At 39.5% G+C, this 22,124-nt stretch overlaps 1 protein-coding gene across 1 annotated transcript in view; it reads right to left on the reverse strand.

Moving 5' to 3' along the window:
• Positions 1-22,124, reverse strand: part of LOC115936549 (uncharacterized) — a 541,924-nt gene that overhangs the window by 485,325 nt on the left and 34,475 nt on the right. Inside the window, exon 3 of the mRNA XM_081825587.1 lies at positions 13,859-13,919. Coding sequence (XP_081681713.1) covers positions 13,859-13,919 — 61 coding nt within the window. The remainder of the gene's footprint in view (positions 1-13,858; positions 13,920-22,124) is intronic.

Genomic DNA, 22,124 nt, shown 5'->3' on the forward strand with positions numbered 1-22,124 from the left:
CATAGCTGGAGACATGAAGAACTGACCTGAGTTCCAGTATGTGCCTACAGCTTCCTGTTTGTCCTTGTTCTTCTCCACTTTATATCCATCTTCCCTCCCAGACTGCCCACCCAGTAGACTTTAGGCTCTAGCATCCAACACAAGGACTCCTGCTTAACCAGTATGTGAAGTTAAACGCCTGTAATGACAAATCTCACATACTCTGTCTCCTAGTGGTCCTGCTTCTCCCACTGTACTATGACTAATAAGTATGGCAAATTTTTTAAACCATAGAATAGATTGGGGAAATAGGACTACATATGTAAAAATAAAAACAGAAAATAATATAATATAGTGAAATAATATCTTACATTTGCACAATCTTTTGCAATTAACCTACACTGTCTTATTTGGTCATCACCACAAGCCCTATGCAGTAGGTTAGGAGAGCTATTACAATTTCCATTTTACAGATGGAAGTGAGATGTCACGGATTAAATTCCTTGGCCAATGTCACATAATTAGGAAGTGGCAGAGTTGGAACTGGTCTTCTAATACTTTTCCCAGTGCACTCCCATTGACCTAGAGGGCCTCTTCTAAATAGGAAGTAGTAAGATTGACTGTGAAGTTCACATCTTCAGTGGGATGAGATTCATTTCAGCCAGGAGATAAGGTCTCTGGTTCTCAGTTATGTAATTATATTTTTGCTCCCTGCACATTAAATAAGTAGACTGTAAATCATTCAGTTCACACCTTTACACCCATCTCTACTGCCCATGCCCTCATCTTGAAGCACAAAGCACCAGAAACTCTCACTCAACACTCAACAGTCTAGCTTCCAATCTCAGGAAATAGAAATGACGTTCCAAATAACTGCAAGTGTTTCCAAAACGCACTGATATTTTTGAATGCTCATAGACAGAAGTTTTGTAGGTAACAGAGATGTAAGCATCATCATTATAATTCATGCATCTGATACATCAAAGTGAGGTTTGGCAATTGTTTTATGGTTGTGGGGGAAAAAATGAGCTTCATTTCAAACAAATCATCAAAATTCCACAACAGACTACAAAAGTAAGTGAGACTTTGTTTTTCTATTTTTACTAACCACAAAAATGAGAAATAAGTCATTCTATTAAAGACTTTGAGCTATATCCATATAATGAATACACTTAGCACTGTGCAAAATCCAGAGAAAATGCAAATTTGTACCATTTGTCAACAACTGCAAAATCAGCCCAAATAAGGTTTTTGGTTATTATAGTCTTCCCTCATGGGAGAAAGCAACAGTTGAAATTATAGGGGAAAGAACCAAATTGCCTCTAATGAATTCTGTTCCTCTGGAAGGATCTTATAAATGCATAAATCATGACTGTGTTCTCCATAACCACCAGCAAGCACTTCCTACAGAGAACCAGCCCCACTGCAACCCACCACCCATGCTATACCCATCCATATCAAATGTTCCCAAAGTCCACGGACAAAGGAGCCACCTGGGCCAGAGCTCTGAAATTGCCTAGTCTCTTCCTCTGAACTACTCCAGTTCATGTTCACTTACTGGCCTCACTAGAAGTTAAAGAAGGCTTCATTCTTTGGCCACCAAGCAGAGGAAGCAAAGGTGTGCTCCAAGGGGCCCTCACTTGTTCATTAGTTTACTCTTCATATTTATCAAGAATTTACTTCATGCCAGACATCATGCTTGGTCTGAGGACACAGTGGTGAAAAAGACAAATACAAACCCCCTCATGCAGTTTACAGTGCAGTACAGGATGCAGACGTTGATCACGACTCCTTCAAATAAATGGGCCATTGCCAACTAAGGTAAGCACTGGGAAGTATAGGTTTATACTGCTGGAAGATATATAATACAGAAGCCTAATCTCATTCTAGGGCTCAGACAGACCTCCCTAGGAAGAGACATTTGTGCTGATTGTGTAGGAGAAATAGATGAGGGGCTGAGGATGCGCTGAGCATTTCTAGAGGAGAGAACACAAGTCCAAATATGGGGTCCCAGTGGAAACCCTGACCCTGCCAGGTAAGAAGAAGCAGTAGGTTCTGGACTGAGGAGATAACAGTCCTGGGCAAGAAGTGGGGATGGGGGATAAAATATGAGATTTGCAAGGGTAACTTTCATCTACCTCAGTGCTATGACTCAAGCTAGCCCTGCACCCATAACTCAGTAATGTGTGTTGGGAGGGAGGGGAGAGGCAGGGAAGAAGACTAATAGAGAAACTCTGTCCCCAGTTAGGCAACAACAAGGGCCCGGAATAATAATTCAGGCAGCACAAGCTTATCTGCTGTCTCCTTTAAATACTCTCTTCCAGTTCCCAAGGCTCTTTCTCTTTCCCCAGAGCCTCTTTATACTCTCCAGTATCTTCCTGCTGCTCAGGCCTGCCCTTCCTATTCATTCCTGTGTTCACACACCACATACCTCCAGCTTGGTATCAGGAGGAGAAATGTGATTATCTGATTTAAGTAATGAACTTGGAGGTGTCAATGGCTGAGAGGTATATTTCTCTTAGAGTTTACTAACTCTAATGGATTTCCTGAAGCAGGGCTAATTTTCTGAGTAGAAGAAGCTTCCATGTATGTTTGAAGAACTAGGACCAGCAAGTTTTTACTGATCTTTGGAAAATGACCTCCTTCAATTTCTGGAGACTTCAGGAAACAAAGGGCAAGAGAGAGGAAAAAAGGGACCAAATGTCAGTCCCCAGGAGTGGTCCCTGCCTCTCCCTTAAGTGATGGAGTCCAGATGGAGAGCAGTAGAAAGGCCTGTGTGTCTTTATGAAGGGTCAGAAGCTCCCTCTTGAAGGCAAGCAATTCAGAATGCTAAAAAGGAATGAAAACTAGACCACCACTTCTCAGAGTAGGTACTCGTGTCTTGAAAATTTCTTTCTGTCCTGGTATTAAATCAGCACAAGTATTTTAAGAAAAGAAAAAAAAATGTGTGTATGCATGCATGTGGGCAAGTGTGTGTGTGTGTGTGTGTGTGTGTGTGTGTGTGTGTGTGTGTGGATTTCTCATGAGTTGCTAAATCTTTAGAAAATCACTAAGATTCCAAAGAATTTTATCTTATAAACCTGTATCAACATTGTTATAAGTAAAAATCTTATTTGATGCTCAAAAAATTCCATCAGGTAGGGACTATCATTATCCCCCCATTTTAGAAGGGAAATTGGAGCACAGAAATGTTCAGTAATTTCCCCCAAGAATAAAAAAAATTATGGTTAAACATCTAAAGGAAGACTTTTTTCCCTCACTCTAAAAGTTTAAAAATATATTTATTTGATACATTTCACATGACTACCTATTTTGTAGAAAATCAGGTAGAATTCAGGAGATACATATTAATCCAAATTTAAGTAATATTTTTAAACCATCAAATAAACTACAATTATTTTATTTTTAAAAATACTAAATAGGGTAAAAAAGAGAAGTGATTGATGTAATTGTTCTGAGCCTTTGAGTAATATATGTGCTGCCATTTAGCTCAGTCTCTGCCCCAACCTCGTAAACTTAACATTTATGGTGTTAGAGTGATGGTCCATTAGAGGCTTGATTTGTTTACTAGGGCTGCCATAACAAAGAACCACAGGTTGAATGGTTTAAACAACAGAAATTTATTTCCTCACAGTCCTAGTAGCTAGAAGTTTGAGATCAAGGTATTGACGGGGTTGGTCTCTTCTTAGGCCTCTCTGTTTAGCTTATATGTGATCATTTTCTCTATGTGTCTTCACATGGTCTTCTCTCTGCACCTATCTGCATTCAAAGTTCCTCTTCTAATAAGGAGACAAGTTATACTGGATCAGGGCCCACCCTAATGATCTCATTTTAACATAATTACTTCTTGAAAAACCCTATCCCAAGGACAGTCACAGTCTGAGGTACTGGGGGTTAGGACTTCAACATATGATTTCTGAGGAGATACAATTCAGCCCAGAACAGAAGCAATGACACATGAATTAAGAAGTCACTCAGACAGGAATATGGCTAAGGAGCTAGGAGAGCAACCTGGGCAGAAACCCACCACTAAATGCACTAGACATGTCCTGTCCCTGAAGAGACCAAGCCCAAAGGATGGGAGAAAAAGCTCAGAATAGTCATCCAACTTTACTACTTGCTGAACGGGGAAAAATTGCTTTATGGTTACAGCTAGTTTATACTTGAGAGGATAAACCTGGCTGTAACACATGCTTCCTTCCCCTAACTGTGGTCTTAAGTTCTTATTTGGTCCTCTTGGATTAGGTGAGAGTTCAAACATGAAGGCACACGTAGCGGAGCTGATGTTGGAAATTAACAAGTCCAGTTCTAGTGATATCTCTTGAATTATTAATACATTTCTCCTCAGAAAGAAATATAGCATGGCTTGTCTAACAAAGTAAAACAGAGATTACTCCTAAAAGTCGGAAATCTGTGAGCTGTTTTATTTGCTTTTTAAATTAACTATCCATTTTAACGTTCAGGGTTCTTTAAAATATTGGCCAACTTACTCTGCATGAAATGTGTTTTACTTTTATAATTAAAAAGAAAACTTTTAAACAATTACAACACCTTTCTAAAAGTTCCTTTTTTGGAAAAAAAAAACAGTCTTCAGTTTTTATTGTTTTAATTTGCTCAGTAATTTTTACCTCCCCTAATTAAATAAGTATGATCCTAAACAGGGTAAAATAAATTTTTGGTGAGTGAATCACATATTCCCATCACAGCTTCAGAGGAGCATCTATGAGGGGAATAATTTGGGGGCCACAAGCAATGTGAACTTCATTCTGCAAATGTCCCTTCTCTTGTCAATTGCAAACATTGCCATTATTTGAAATAGGAAGACATTACAACAAATACTTCAATCAGCATGAGGAAGACACCAGAACCCCTCTCCTGAAGAAATTTTACTTTTAATGAACTGATTTTGTAGTTTTCCACATAAAGGGGGAAAAAAATTGCTATACATGCATTTATCTGAGAAAGAAGAACCTTGTATCTCAACACAGTCCCCAATTTACGATGGTTTGACTTAAGACTTTTTGACCTTACCATGGTGCAAAAGCGATATCTATTCAGTAGAAACCATACTTCGAATTTTGAATTTTGATCTTTTTCCGGGCTAGCAGCAATACGTGGTATGATACTTTCTCATGATGCTAGACAGTGGCAACAAGCCACAGCTCCGGTCAGCCGCTCCATCACAAGGGTAAACGATCCATATGCTTACCACCATTCTGTACCCATCTAACCATTCTGTTTTTCACTTTCAGTACAATATTCAGTAAATTACATGAGATATTCAACACTCTATTATAAAATAGGCTTGTGTTAGATGACTTTGCCCAACTGTAGGACAAGTAATCTGAGCACATTTAAGGCAGGCTAAGCTAATACATTTTCAATTTAGATATTTTCAACTTACAATGGTTTATTGGGATGTAACGCCACTGTAAGGTGAGGAAGATCTGTATATGAAGAACTTCTAAAGTCAATAAAAAAGAGACAAACAACCCAATTTTAAAAAATGAACAAAGCCTTCAACAGTAAGTTCACAAAAGGAAATACACAAATGGCCAACAAGCATATAATAATATACCCAACATCAATAATCATCATATCAATACAAATTAAAACCACAGTGACCTACCATTTCACACCCACTGTGAGAGCTCGAGACAACACCTGATGGCAAGGACATGAACAACTACAACTCTCAGATATTCATGGTGTGACTGGTGTACAACAACCTTTGGAAACTGTTTGGCAGTTTCATATTAAACTAAATATAGCTCATGACTTAGCAATTCCCTATCCTAGGAATCCTGGGAGAGACGAAATATTTTGTCCACAAAAAGACTTGTACAGTAATGTGTATAGCAGCTTTATTCAGTAACTCCAAACTGGAAGCCACCCCAATGTCTAACAGTCAAAGAATGGAAAAATAAATCGTGGTGTATTCAGATAATATAATACTACACAGAATAATAAGGAACGAACTACCTAATAAACACAACGATGTGTATATTTCTTAAAAACAGTGCACTGTACAAAAAAGCCAGACACGGAACAGTGCATCCTGTCTGATTCCATTTATATGAAGCTCAAGAACCAGCAAAACTAAACTATGGAGAGAGAACTCAGAACAATAGTGTATTTGGGGTGAGATCTGACTGGAAGAAGATAAGGTAGTAAGGGTGGTAAGTATGCAGATGCATAATGCACACCCCAAATCACTGAACTGGACACTTAAGATCTTTGATTTTTATTGTATATAAATTTTATTTCCATTAAAATGTTACAAGGAGTTCTTAAATAAAAGTCACTTTGCAGTTTTCCAATATTTCATATAAAGCCCATTGCACAATTTTCATTTGCAGCTTACAGGCTTTGCCCACTGGCTGCTCACGTGCTTCCTGCACATAGTGACACAACCCTTCCCGGGAGGTAAAGGGGAATGGCACCCAGTGAGCCCACCCCAGGACAGGCCTTTCCTGTGTGCAAGGCCATACACAACATGGCATGTGACAAAGAGATTAAAATCTCAAGACCCTCGTTAAGAGCCATTAGGCCCTGTGCTCTTAGAAGAGGTAACACAGTGAGGTGGAAAGAACAGAGGCCATGGAGCCACTCAGACTAGAGTTAAAGTCCCAGCTCAGGCATTCACCAGATTTGAGCATCTCTGAATCTCTGTTCCTTCATCTGTAAGAACTGACTACTCTTCAAAATCAAAGACCATGTTAATGATGTGCCTAGATCGGGGCTTTGCACATAGTAGGCCCTCGATAAAGCCCAGCTACCACTGGCCAATCAGCCCCTGAAAATAAGGGACCATGACTGTCTGACACACAGGAGGTTTTCAATAAATATTTAATAAATGAGTGAACAGCCTGAGAAATTTCTATTTTCTTTAATTCCTGTAAGAAAATACCAGGAGATGAAACCAAGAAGAAGCAGGATGGATGATCAAACAGCAAATATTTTTGCCAATATACTATCTTATCTCAGCACACATCCAGCCCTTTCTCTGAAACCCTTGGGATCAGACGTGTTTCAGAATTCAGAATTTTTCTGATTTGTAAATATAATACGGTACATACAACATACATGTGTAACCTATCTGGTAGACTGGGAAGCACTGCACATCAAATGCATTAATATTTCCACAGCAGCTTACAAATATTCACATTAAATGGCATAAATAAAGACAAAAAATAGTCTCATATCAGTTTAGGTTCAGTTTTGACACCAAATAAGTGTGTTTAAAAATAACAAAATGACCATTGTTCAATGTTAAAGCTGTTAGGATTGCAGAAGTGCTGGAAAACCTGTAATGGCTAACATTCAGCTAACACCTACAAAGTACCAGGCACTCCGGCCTAAGCACTTCGTATATCAACCCATGTACTCTTCACAACAACACTAAAAAGTAAGTACTGTTATTATTTCCATTTTACAAGCAAGGGAACTGAGGTACAAGCAGGGTAAGTAATTTGCCCAAGGTCATATACTTCACCCTGGAGTCTTCATTCTTGATCACTCTCCTAGAACACCTCTATCTCCCCCTTTGTCAGTATGTGCAATGTAGGCTTTGAGGAAATATCCATCCTCGCTCTCCACCCTCATGCCCCCAAATCAAAGGTTACTAAAGAAAATTGGTACTGAGGTCTCTATCCTCTCCATCCTCCACTTGGAAAACTGAAGGTTATTGAAAGAAGTGACTTTAAAAGATCTGTTCTCCTTAACAGACTCAAAAAAGATACTTTCATTTGCCTGTGACAACCAAGCTCAACCATAAGCAAGAGATCCAGCTTTAATTTTTTTTCAAGCAGATTACCCACAGTAGGACATGTTCATAAAAGGTTTAGCCAGCAGTGTAAGTTGCAGAAGAAAAGCCAAAAGCCTACAAAGCAGAATAACACTCTTTCAGCAGCCACCAGGTCATTAAAAAATACAAATTTATGGGTAGCCCAGCCACCTTATCAAGGGAAAACAATATAAAAAGCTCACAGCTCTGAGGGGGAAAGAGTAGAAACCTACTCCACAGAAGAGAGGAAAGCTCCTGCATCAATCATGTAGCCCTCCCAGTGTTAACAACTTCTAAACAGTGAAGGTGAAAGAACATTTGTTTGCCAAAAGGTCACTTTCCCAATTCAAGGTTTAGGAGCACATGTTGGAAATTTTGCCTCAGTATGCATGTTATTTCACCCTGGGGCACAGTTTGCCCATGAAACAAGGTTGGTGGCGGAGAGCAATTAGTCTGGCAGCTAATCAGTGTCATTTTGCTGAAACTTTTCAGGAAACCATCCCAACCTAAAGGAACTATGCTTCAACACTGGGTTTGCTTCTCACAGAAAAATACCAAGCACTGAGGACGCACCCTTGGGAATACACACATCCTCTCAGTCAGTCAGTATTTACCGAGTTTATACACTACAATATATGCTTGGGAACACTTGTTAAACCCAGTTGCCTCCCTACAAATGGCTTAAAATCTTATTTGGAGGAAATAAAAAGTATAATCATCTAAGGTACAGAATGGATGCAAGAATTGGTAAAATGTTCTGAGTTATGTTTCTCTTTCTCTATTTTATATACAACTCAAATTACAAATTTCATTCTAACCTCACTGAGCTCTCAGAAAATAACTGAACTTATTTAGGTCAAGTAGGTTCAATTTCCAAACAGTAATGTTTGTCAGAAACAATTTCTCTATACCTCACACTACCTCACCATGTAATCGAGGGCAATTCTTATATATGGGACAGAGCAGACAGAAATGCAGGTCTTACTCAAAAGTGGTTGTTGAATTAAATTGAAATCCTGTCCAACTACACTCAACATAGAGGGTTTTTGTTCATGAATCTTAACTGGGAATGATTCACTAACCACCAGTGACTTGTGATTTTGTTTAAAGAAACATTCTCCTCAATACAACCTATATTCATTCCTGTGGGAAAGCTTCTGCCTTCACAACCATGACTTCTAAGTTAACCTTCGATGCCCACAAAAGCGAAGTTGCGACTGTTAAAGGTAACTTGTTTTTTAGTATTGGCCTGGCCCTAAACAGAATGCCACCCACAGATTTTCTGTTGTCTCAGACATGTTTTGTAATGGAGCATGGAAAGGCGATGAGACATGAAGAGAAGAAAACCGGTGAAGAGACTACGGTGCGTTAGGCAGAGGACAAGGAAGCAGCCAGTCCCCCACGCTTAGCCCCACCTCATGAGGGGTGGGAGACAAGTTTCACCCTAAGAAGTTCAGGCTTCTTACCAGCTCAGGCTAACTGAAGTACAGAAAGTTCCCCTATCTTACTCTGAGGTGACCCAACCTTCCTTAACTGTTTCACATGCAACTAGGTATGAATACATTGATATGAGAGGCCAGGCCATGAACTTCATGTTCTCACAATATATCCTCAGTAACTAATTAAGAAAAATTTTTAAGTAGCAAAGTTATTTTTTCATTTCCATAAACTATAACCAAATTCTTATCACAACTAACTTCTGTCTAACCCAGATATGAGCTAAAGTCAACTAAACCTTTAAGGGGGTAAGTAAAAAGGGCCCAAGATCCATCCTATGTCCACCAAAAAAAAAAAAAAAAAAATCCAATTCCTCTCATCTCCCTGCTTCCTCTTTATGGAGTCTTTTCCCCTTGGGCTCCTCTACTTTCCCAAATCAATGACTGTCTTAATTCAACACATATTTACAAGGAGCCTAGTATATGCCTGTTGAGCAGCAGGGATGCTGTATGAACAAAACAGGTGCAGTGCTCCCACCTTACAGTCTGGTGAGGATGACAGGCTTCAAACAGGGTCATTCACACCCTGTGGGGCTCATAAAGGAACAAAATGAACCAGTAGAGGCTTATAATCAACTCCCATTGGAAAAAAGAAAGCTATGGTGGATGATTTTCCCACTGAAAGGAATGCTGCCATTCAGCTGAGAATGCCGAAATAGTTCCCAACGACAAAGAGCAATGGGCCACCTGAAAGGCAGTTTGCCAAAAGCACTGCTATGGCAGTAACAGCAAGCAACTAAGCTGTCACCTGTATGGACAGGACTTAAAATGTGAATAACCATAGCTCTTGAGAAGAGCTGCTGAATTATAGTCCTGAATTGCAAAGCTTTTACAAATCAAAGAGACCACTCGTTCATGATCAATTTATACCGTTTTTTATAGTTTTCTGGCAAGTTTGGTTACCTAGCATTGTTTTCTAACATTTCTCACAACATGGACCATAGTGATAATGGCCATAGTTGTACTGCTCCCTCAGGTCAGCTGGCGACAATGCCAACAGAAGCAATGCCTGAAGGCTCTGGCTACGGAGGCCCCTCCTTTGTGCCCTGAGGATCAGCTCCAACCTATAATTTACATGCTGTTCACCATGTCCATGCTGCCTGTTTCCTTCGGTTTCCCTTACTATAACCACAAAGTCTTGCAAAGGTGGCTGTTTTCCCCATTCGACAACAAAAAGTTGTTTTATTTGTGTTAAAATTTGTAAATACCCTAGTTCCATTGGCATCTAGTGGGGAGAGACCAAGGATGCTGCTAAAATAAACATCCTGCAATGCACAGGACAGCCCCTGCTTCTTGTCCTGACCTCTTGTTTAAATCCCTCCCCCTCACTAAAGGAATTTTTGGCAGGTTATTACTACACTTTTGTTTTAATTGTGTGCTCAGTTTAATACGAGAAGATCACCAACTAGTTGAGGAGGAGACTGCTACAGAGGAATTTACCTGGATATTCAGTATATGAGTTCAGAATGACCTGGCATTAGGTGACTGACCTGGCTTAGGTGACAAAGAGACTAGTAGCTTCTACAAAAACCTGGGGGGAGGGGCGCCTGGGTGGCTCAGATGGTTAAGCGTCTGCCTTCGGCTCAGGTCATGATCCCAGGGTCCTGGGATCGAGTCCCGCATCGGGCTCCCTGCTCTGAGGGGAGCCTGCTTCTCCCTCTCCCACTCCCCCTGCTTGTGTTCCCTCTCTCGCTGTGTCTCTCTCTGTCAAATAAATAAATAAAATCTTTAAAAAAAAAAAAAAAAACCTGGGGGGAAGAAGGAATACAGGAGTAGGAAAGAAAGGAGTAAGAGAAAGATGAGGACAGGGACTAAGTATGAGGTGTAACTAGTAGGAGATGACTAGGTCAGGGATGACTGACTTCATTATGGGAGACCACAAACCATTCTAACATGATGACTATCTCCCCAATAATCCACCGCCATTCTTTCAGTTCTTCCAGAATGCTTCCTGTCCTCCTTCCCATCTTGGGGCTTTGCATATACCGTTCCTTCTGCATGGAACACGATGTTCCTTTTTCACCTCCACCAGTGACTCTCACTCAGGTGATTTTGCCCCCAGTGAACATTTAGCAATGCCTGGAGACAATGATGGCTGTCACAGCTAGAGAAGATGCTACTGGCAACCAGTTGGTAGAGACCAGGGATGCTACTAAATATCTCCTAATGCGAAGGACAGCCCCAAACAAAGAATTATCTAGTTCAAAAATCAGTAGTGTAGAGGTTGAAAAACCCTGCCTCATGCTCTCTTCACCCGCCACTTGGCGATTTACTCAGGAAAGATGTCCTGACTCTCCCGAAGACAGGGCACTCATCCCAGCCTGGACTCTTCCTACACACCAGTGCATGTCTCACAAATGTATTAAAAATCCAGTTTGTTATATCTGTGCTCACTGCAAGGCTGCGAGTTCCATGAGAACTAGACTCATGTCTATCTTGTTGGTCACTATATATTCAGTGATTGACGTAGGCCCTAACATTTGTTGGATGAAACAAGCGAGTTTAGGGATCCCTCCTGGGGAGCAGTCTTCAGAACAGTTAAAAAGCCACAACTGTACAATCTCAATAGTTACACTCTTATCTCATTTTTCACTAAAAATGGCCCTCTCAACATGATTGTCCATCTTTTTAACCGGATTGCCCTACAAATGCCTTTGGCTATTTTAAAGATCAAATCCTTTCTCAAAGAAAAAAGAGTTGCTGCATTAAGGACATTGAAGAGAACAGGACTCAGACATGTAGACAATACGCTGAGTAACAGAAAGCACAACCTCCCAAGATCGACACTTTGAAAGGGACAACACTCATGTAGACATGCTAGCTTGAACCTACTTGTGTCAGTTTCATTCCTTGATAATCATAACATCATTCCCTGTATTACAAAGGAAATGCACAAAAATAGGATGCCAGACAACTGTGTGAATGAAAAGAGCAGGAAATGAAAGAGCATGAAATAAAGGAGATATTTTAGAGGTTTCCATAGTCTACTGAAAAATACATCCTTTGGAAATCAGGTAGAGCTGGCTCTGTCAAACCCTGGCTCTGTCTCTTACTAAGTATGTGACCTTAGGCAATTTTCTTAAATTATCTGACAGTTTACTAATATAAAATGGAAATGAAAAACACCTACCTCTTGAAATCACTGTGAGGATTAGTGGAACAATACTCTTAAAGTACTAGCATAATATATAATTCTATACTCAGAAGAAGCTGTATATAATAAAGGTCTACTTCCCATAAAAGAATCAAAACACCATTGTAACCCCAAAATGATGTAAATAGGCTGAGAACATTCCTCCATTAATTCAGCAAATGTTTACAGAGCCTGGGGTCCTCTAGTATGGTACAGTAGTGAAGATCAGTGAGGATCTTACCACAAGGGAAGTCCTCTAAATAATTGTTGCTCACTGATTCCTAGAATAGGCAGAATAATATAATAGGAGATCCAAAAAATAATGTATTTCAGACCTCAGCACAGTTTTCTAGCCTTGAAAAATTAGTCCTAATCATATTTATGTAATTAATACTATTTTGCATTCTTTGGTTGTAAAAAACAAAACACTACTCCGAGTAACTTTAACAAATGATAATTTACTGCAAAGATATGGTGTGGCTTAGAGAAGCAAAGGCCTGAAGACCCAGGCTCATGCTGGGTAGAGCCCAGAGCCGCTCCTGAGCTTTCCCACCTCATCGAAGCTGCCACAAGGATGAGTCTGCCCCAGGCACTGGTTAGGTCAGCCTCTGTTCCTGCATCTTCCCTCTCAGGCAGCAAGGTTCCAAAAGAGAAAATCTAAACTATTTTAGGACAGATATTGACCCCTTAAATTATGATGCCAACAAGATTGCCCACAACAGAAGAGAGGTTTTTTGCCAAAAGAAAACTGGGATAGAGCTACCAAAAGGGAAAGCATGGATGCTGGTGGCTAAAATACAACAAACATCATCATTAACAACAGCGGGAGCTAGTCTTTTATGAGTGCTTACAACATAGTAGGTGCTATGTTAAGCACCTTACGTCACCTATCTTATTGAATTATTACCACAATCCTATGAAGTAGCAAGTATTACCTCCACTTTAAAGATTAACAAATTGAGCTCATATATGTTAAATCATATGCCCTGTGTTACACAACTAGAAACTGAAATATGATCTGACCAAAAATGTGCTTAACCACTATGCTTTCTATTTCTCATTAACTTTGGGGAGTAAATAAGTATTCAGCACTCCAAATTTCAATTTTAAAAAGAAAACACTAAAAACTTCTATACTAAGATAAGTATATTTGGTGTTGGCCACAGTAAAAAGTAATCTAGTTGTAGAATAGCAGGGAGCAGCACCCATGGAGCTAATAAATGAAATGTAGAAACCTAGAATGATGTTTTTCAAAAAGGGGAGAATTGTAATTTATTGACTACAAATGCTTTCCTCATCTCTCTGTAGCTTAGAAACTGTTAACCTTGGCAATGAACAAGTGACTTACTGCAAATTGGATTCCAACCACCAGCATGAGCAAGTTTTCAATCAAACGTCTGTAAATTATTCAAGCTCAATAAAAAACTAAGAATATACAAATATCATCTATCATGTTAGTTTTACCTTTAAGATGAATTCTCTGATGCTGAATTGATGGAGAGAAGTTGAGATTTCCTCTATCTACCTGCAAAATGTGGAATAAAATAATAAATATTTCTAACCATGTGATACTTTTCAAAATTTTAAATAATCTCATACATAACTTCAATAGTACTAATAAATAACAGTCAATATGCAGAATTGGGCACCAGCCACCCCTCCCAAGTGCCCACTCATGAAGGACATGCCCACCGTCCTATGAGCCAGACAGACCTGACCCCAGATACAGTGTGTGTGGTAGGGCAGAGCCTTGGCACCAATTAGACTGCATCCACGTAAATCTCAGCACACTCTGAGTTCTGCAGGTGACACAAGCCCCTCCTTTGAAACTACTTTGCCCAACCCAACCAGCCGCAGCCCCAGCCCCAATCCCTGGTCCTTGCACTCTGGGCCTGTGATGGGAGTGGCAGGTCTGATTATCTGCATGACTTCAGGGTCATTGTTCATTGCCTCAGAGAATACCTCCTGGTTTCTGTTGTGATGGCTGATCCATACTAATCTCCTTATCAAATGGTCACTTGGTCACATCCTTAGTGTTCTCATTTTTTGCAATATGGATAGGCTGTAATTTTTCAAATCTTTACATCCTGTTTTCTTTTTGCTTAATTTTTCCATCTTTAAGTCATTTCTCTCTTTCTAGAATTTTACTAGAAGCAGTCAGGAGAAGCTTAGAAATTTCTTCCACTAAATATCCAACTTCCTCATTTTCAAGTTCTACCTTCCACAAAACACCAGAAGATGAATACAATTCAGCCAAATTCTTTGCCACTCGATAATAAAGATGGCCTTTCCTCCACTGCCTACTAACATATTCCTTGCTTCCGTCTGAGACCTCAGCAGAAGAGCCTTTACCATCCATATTCCCACCACCATGCTGTTCAGGATTACTAAGGGATTCTCTAAGAAGAGTGAGGCTTTCTCTACAGCTCCCCCCTTTTCTTTTGGAACCCTCCATAGAATCACTTTTAAAGGTCCATCCGCGTCCATGTGAGCTTTCCAGCATGTACCTCAAACTCCACCCAGCACCCAGCTCCAAAGCCACTTCCACATTTTTAGGTATTTGTTATAGCAGCATCCCAGCTTCTCGGTACCAATTTCTATCTTTTTCATAAGCCACCCAGCCTATGGTATTTGTTTTAGCAACCTAAACTAAGACAATACCTAAGGGAAAAAGGAAGAAGATAATTTTGGATGGTCTAAAAGATAATAACGCTAATGTGTTGTAGGAAAATCTCAGATGTGAGTAATTTTTACTTAGCACTGTAATTCTTTTTAATCATTTTTACTGAGGTATTTGTATACAATAAAATTCACCAGTTTTTAAGTGTACAATCTGATGAGTTTTGACAAATGCATATAGTTCAGTAACCATCAACACAAGCAACACGAAGTACATGTTCATCACATCAGAAAGTTCCAAGTGCCCCCATTATTTGCCATTATGTTTTAAAGCAAGCACTGAGGTTGATAAATTTAGTCACTGATACTAAAACCAAGTAAACAGAAGGCAAACCCTGTTACCTGTAATTGTGATCTCTTAATCTCTCAGCAAATGTATGAAGATGAATGATTAAAAAAAAAAAAAGAGGAGATGCTTACAAACAAAAGCATAAGTGCAAAAAAAGAGAAACTTTCTCCAGAAAAGTAATCTAACAGTTAATTTATATAATACATCTTACTTTTATCTGTATTAGTTTGAACAAAGTGCCTACACAGTGATATTCTCTTTGGAGACACGAGATTTTTTTGAGGAGGTAGGGGCCCAATGACAAACTCTCTGTTCCCCAAGTAACTCCTTCTTTGAACAGGTACAAACCACAAAGACCAAAGAAGAAAATGACCTGAACATTCTCGCAGCATCTAAAGAGTTACATAAACTCATAGTTGATTTCTTCTGTGTTCTATATAAGGAGTTGTATCACAGACTCCAGCTCCACACAAGGAGAGAAGCATTACTCTAAAAAACCAACTGGTCATGAGGATGACTATGTAAGTTTCAGACAGATGTTTAAAAAGAGAGAGAGAAAGAAAGAAGCCAGATGGGAGTCTTAAAGGCAGGAACAAAATTAAGCCCAAGATTACCCAGGAAGATAAAAGATGACTAGGAGAATAACAGCTAGGGCCGACCGGAGTCGGAGCACAGCCAGCCAGCCCGTGCAGACGGACGTGGCTCAGACTTGGCTCCAACCCAAAACAAGCACAAAGTACCCAGATCCAGAGTGGCCAGGGAATGAACTGTGTGCTAAGCAACTGAATCATCACATGTTACAATAATGTCTACAGTCCATTCTGAGGAAGAATGCTTTCAGAATAAGGAGATATCTCATATTGTTGGGCAGGATGAACCCCATACACTCTTGCCCAGAGGCAAGAGACAAGACAACAGTGAATAAAATACAACTTTGACACACACACCCCAGACTGTTTTCAATAAAATTTCAAAGGAAGTAAAATATGTAAAGAAAACACAATTTTAAATTTTCACTGCCCCCCCCCAAAAAAAAACTAGATCAAAGGGTTTCTACTGTAGAGTTTCAAAAATGTGAGTCCCACTTAAACATCTTCTGGCCTGAATAAACCTATCCCATAATAATCAGTGTGTCCTAGAGGTCAAGCCTCTGATGTCTTAAGGCACATCAGCTACCAAAAATCCCTCAGCTATGAACCTGAATGGTGTTTGCTTCCAGCTTGTCTTCTCCTGGGGCTAAGATTTAAGAATAAGTGCTAATTTACCTAATCGGTTTACTTGCTGCATGCAACACAGAAATACCACAGATCTTGCTGACTGTGACCAGTATCTAATATGTTCCTCGGCAGTGAACAAGGGAGGACCCAGCTGGAAAGGATCCCTCAGGTCCAGCCAGAGGCTCTCTCTGTGAAGATCCATCTTCACTCGTCCCAGCTTACCCACCATCCTGCAAGACTTCCTTCCTTTGACTCTGACTCAAATTAAACTTGAACAAGTGGTGAGCACCAAGTTAAACTTGAACAAGTGGTGAGCACCCTCCTGAATGTCAGTGAAAAGATTAAAGCCCCAAAGAGGAAGAAAAGAAAAGAGATGGTGGTGAGAAGCTACTGCCTCTGGTTCTGAGTGGATTGCTTTTCATTAAGAGTAGCGAGATGGTGTTTTACCCAAAAAAAAATGGTCCCCCAGAACAAAGATAAGATCACCCAGCCCAGTGCTTCTTGAATCACCTGCAGATCTTATTTCTATGTATATTCAGACTTGGGAGGTCTGAGGTGAACCCAAGAGTCTTCATTTCTAATAAGCTCCCAGGGGCTATCTATGTTGCTGGCCCATGAGCTACACTCAAGAATCAAGTATCAAGTTCTTAAGAGTCCTTGATTAAAAATTCAGATTTCTAGCCTCCACTCTGGCCAATTGAAGCTATGGAAATCAGCACTTTTTGAATACCTCTGATTCTGATGATTCTTACACACACTAAATTTTTAGGACGTTTCATTCTCACACCCTGCCTGCTCTCTGCCACCACTGGGAGAGTGGCACCTAAGTCTACAGCCAGAGTAGCCAAGGTGGGAAGGGAGGAGGTGTTTTCCACATCCAGGAAGTTTGGATAGTGGCTCAGGAATATAATCAGCAAGCTAAGCTAAGCTACTTTCCCCCTCTTGACTACTGATTTTTATTCAGCTGCTAGTAAGTGATTTTTACCTGGTGGTGGGGGTGGAGATGGGAGTTTTATTTGGTACCTCAAGGAATGAAGTGAAAATACTGGGGTGGTGGAGTGCCTGGGTGGCTCAGTCAGTTGAGCGTCTGACTCTTGGTTTCAGCTCAGGTCATGATCTCAGGGTCATGGGATTGGGCCCAAGTCGGGCTCCATGCTCAGGGTGGAGTCTGTTTGGGATTCTCTCCCTCTCCCTCTGCTCCTCCCCCCTGCTCTCTCTCTCTCTCAAATAAATAAATAAAATCTTAAAAAAAAATAGTGGGGTGGTAAGGTGCCACATACTAATTAGGTTGGAGTTTCTCTATATTTTTCAATATTTTCTAATTTTCTACAAGAACATCTATTACTTTTATAATCAGGAAAAGAATACAAAATTAAAGTCTTTAAACCAGAAGTTACCACATCCTTAAGAAACTGCCACAAAATTTAATAACGTCCTAAAGCAGGAAACTACCTAAAAATGTCCTTCCCTTGAAATTTAGCTTTTATACACACTCTAACTCAATTTTCTGATTCTTGAACTTTACCTCTGGATTTTATTTACTAAACTTTTTGTCTACTTCCTGTTTCTTCTTTTGCCAACTAAGCAGGCTGATTTCAGACACGTAAATAAATGTACCTATTTTTTTTCCATAAGAAATTTTTCAGACCTAGCTACCATTGGATATGCCTGGTATTTTCTTTCTTTGGGTTTTCAGGTGTTTATTTTTACTAAACTGCATTTATTTTAACTAAAATAAATTTCCCACACCATCTGTCCCCCAGAGGTAAACACTCCTTACCATTCTGATTTCCTCTGTTGTTTATCTCTTTCTTTTTTTTAACTTATCAAAGATAAGCTTACGGAAAATGAGCACTTAGCTCACTTCTTTCATTCCTCTCCCATCTTCCCTACATGCTATTGCTGTTGTTATTATCATTATTAATTATTCTACTGGTCACTTTTGAAAATTTTAAAGATTTTTAAACCTGTTTCTTATTCTGCCAACTTCTGAAATGATCTAGTGACTTCTCACTGGGTCAAATGATGAAGGTATTAGCCCCTTACTCTTTCCTTCACTTCTCCCTCCTCTCTCTTCTAAATCCTGTTACCTAAACCTTTATTTTTACAATTTATATTCTGTACAACCATACTTGTCTTTAATGTTTTGGGTAAAGATTCTAAAAATTAAAAACCAATAAACAGTATTTATGTCATTGTAACTACCTAAATATTACTTACTGCAAAGCCAAGAAATACACTAGCTTATCTTTACTTCTCAACAAGTCCTATGTCACTACATTGGGTGACTCCAAAGACAGCACTCCTGCCTCACCCTCAAACGGATTCTTTTATGATGTGAGCTTCATTGTTCAAATCCTGTTACATTTCTTTTTGCTTCGTATTTGGAACATGACTTTCTTGTATTTTTTGTGTCTGATTTGGTTTGGAGGACAGAGAGGATGAGATGTTTAATTGTCTTGTTTTCTCCTTGTAAATAGAAGACATATATGCTTCTACCAAATCCTGAAATTTACCCTCAACCATATAACAAAATCTACTTTGCCCAAGGGATACTTCTTCTATTGATCTGGACAACTTATGACCTGGAGGCCTCATCCTGGGCTCTCCTACGCTGAACATCTGGCTGAGGTAACACGTCTTCTTTCTCAGCTCTCTCCCTCATTTTGCTATCACAGAAATGTCTTCAAAAAGAATATACATGGTGGGCAAATTTTCTGAATTCTTCCATGTCTGAATATGTCTTTATTCTACCCTAATACTTGATTCATAGATTGGCCATGAAACTTTTCTGTCAAAATAACTTTTCCTCAGAATTTTGAAAGCATTACTCTATTGTATTCAAACACCCCGTGTGACTGAGCAGATGCCTAATACCAGTCTGATTCTCCATCCTTTTTAGGTGAGGTTTTTCTTTTGTAAAACTTAAGATATTATCAGTATCCCAAATGTTCTGAAATTTCCTAAGAACATGCCCATGTGGGTATTTTTAGTCATCTTTTGAAGCACTTGATGAATTCTCTTAATCAATGATCTGGGAATTTTTCTTTTATTCTTTTGTTTGTTTCTTCCTCTCTCTTTCCTCTGCTTTCCATTTCTGGGATTCCTACTAATCTGATTTTAGATCTTCTAGATTTATCATATCTTGTCTGTCATACTTTGGTGACTCTATTTTTGCTTGATGGTCTTAGAGTTTTACTTTTCAGCAGTCATTTGGAATCTGTAAGATTCATTTCTCATTTTCCATATTCTTTTTTCAAGGGATCCTGCTTTTGTTTTATGGATGTAATATCTTCTCAAAGTTCGCCAGTATTGATAGAAAAAAAATTTTTTAAGTTCTCTTCTAGGGGGTGGGGGATGCGCAAAATAGGGGAAGGAGATTTAAAGGTATAAACTTTCAGTTATAAAATAAATAAGACACAGGAATGCAATGTACAGCATAGGGAATGTAGTTAATACTGCAATAACTATGTATGCCATGTATGGTGACAGATGGTAGCTAAGTCTATTATGATGATCACTTTGTAATGTACATAAATGTTGAATCACTACGTTGTACACCTGAAACTAATAAAATATTGTATGTCAACTAGACTTTGATTTAAAAAAAAAAAAAGTTCTCTTTTGTTCCCTAAATTACCTCTACTTCTCCAGGGCCAATATATATTGTTATATATTTTATATGTATTTAACACATATTTTTATTAATATTTCCTTATCTTATCTTGATTTTTTTCAAAACCACTCTTTTTCCTCTACTATCTGGTATCTTGGATATCCATTCACATTTAAGAACAAAGGTCTGGGTTTATTATTCTAGATAACTGATTGAGGTTGCCTCTGTACTATTTTTAGGTGTCTTCCCCTGAGTGGGAAGAATGACCACAAACTATGTAATCATGGGCTGGGGGGTCTTTAAGTGTTGAGTGGACAGGAAGGAACTAGAGTGAGGACAGTGGTAGAAGTCTCAGTTTTCTCCAAACCGTTTAAGTTCTGCAGAGCACTGCTTGCCAAACTCTTTTACATCATCAAATATATGGGGGGGGGGAATTTATTGGGGTACTTGGACTGCTTTCAGCCAGAGAAGATCCACCAGCAGGTCTAGCTGCTCTGCAGCCCTCAGGCCTCCGAGCTGCTGTACATATGGAGGTACGGGAGGATGCACCTTCTGCGTTACATTGACCAACCTTCAAACCATCACTTCAGTTTTCTGCAGTCCATGACTGCCAGCTGGGGCCCAAACATCTTTTTCATTTCCCATACGCCCACCAGTCAGCTACTTACTCCATACTGTCTCCTTCAGTTCTCTGTGTTCTATCTTCCAGAAATTTGTTAAACTCTCATCTTCTTATGACCTCTGCCTCTCTTTCTCCTGGTTGTTACGAATTTCTAGCCCAACCACTTTGCTGTGATCTCGATGGAATTACAGAAGGAGGGCAGGTAAATAAATATGCTTGATTTGCCCTCTTGAAATCCTGGACCCAGGTACACTAGATTGCAGACAACCAGAATAACTCTTCCTATTCTGCTTTCTCCATGTTTTGCTTCTTTTTAAGAAAGATATTATCCTTTAGTTAACAAAGACTTAAATCATGAAATTATCCTTACTTCCTCCTTAACTTTGATCCCGACATCTAGTCAGCTGTTGAATACTATTATACCCTGGCAAGAAGTCTAAAACCTGTCTCCCGTTTAACATTCCCATTGCTCATGCAGAAAGTGTAGATTGATAAGAGGCTAATTACAAACTTAGTACAAACTATGTGAGGTGTGGATGTGTTAACTAACCTTATTGTAAAAATCATTTTGCAATATATACATATATCAAATCATCTTAAAATTACACAAAAGCTGTATGTCAATTATATGTCAAGCTAGGGGGAGAAAAGAACTTAGTAGTTCTGACCCTCATAGACCCACCCGCACCACAGTGACAGCTCCCAAGTGTTCTTCTCTCCTATAACTTCCTCTTTCTGATTCATCCCACCCATTGTTCACCTTTCCTAGTAATTCCCCCAGGGTATGGTTCTTATCATTCACCATATGTATCAACCACCAGGACATGAAGCCCTGGAAGTACTTCTGAGAACTTCAGGGGAGGTCTTTTTTAAGCTCCACCCTCTCCCCAACCATTCCTGGTTAAGAAATAAAAGTTGCTGCATAAGTAAATAGTATGAAAGTATGGGGAAAAAAAAAAAAAAAACAAGCAACATAGGGAATCCCTGGAAAGAATAAAGTGCAAGCTTCTCAGCTTGGCATTAAAGCTCTTCCATGTCCAGGCCTCATTCCACATTTCTGTCCTTACCTCTCACTCCTCCTTATGCTCTTTGGATTATATCCAAGCTAAACTACTTTCTAGGCCTTAATTTGTGCTGCAATTTCCTACTCCTGTGCCCTTGGTTTTCCTACTTAAAAAGCATGTTCCCCTCATGGAGGGAAGGTGTTGTCAAAATTTCTTCCATCTTGCAAGGACCAACTGAAATGCCTGCCCTCTCCTGAAATATTCCTTAATCCTCCCAGCTAGAAGTAATTTCTCTTCCCCTGT

Source organism: Leptonychotes weddellii, chromosome 7 (genome assembly GCF_054177405.1).
Source record: "Leptonychotes weddellii isolate Sample4059 chromosome 7, ASM5417740v2, whole genome shotgun sequence".
Lineage (NCBI taxonomy): Eukaryota > Metazoa > Chordata > Mammalia > Carnivora > Phocidae > Leptonychotes > Leptonychotes weddellii.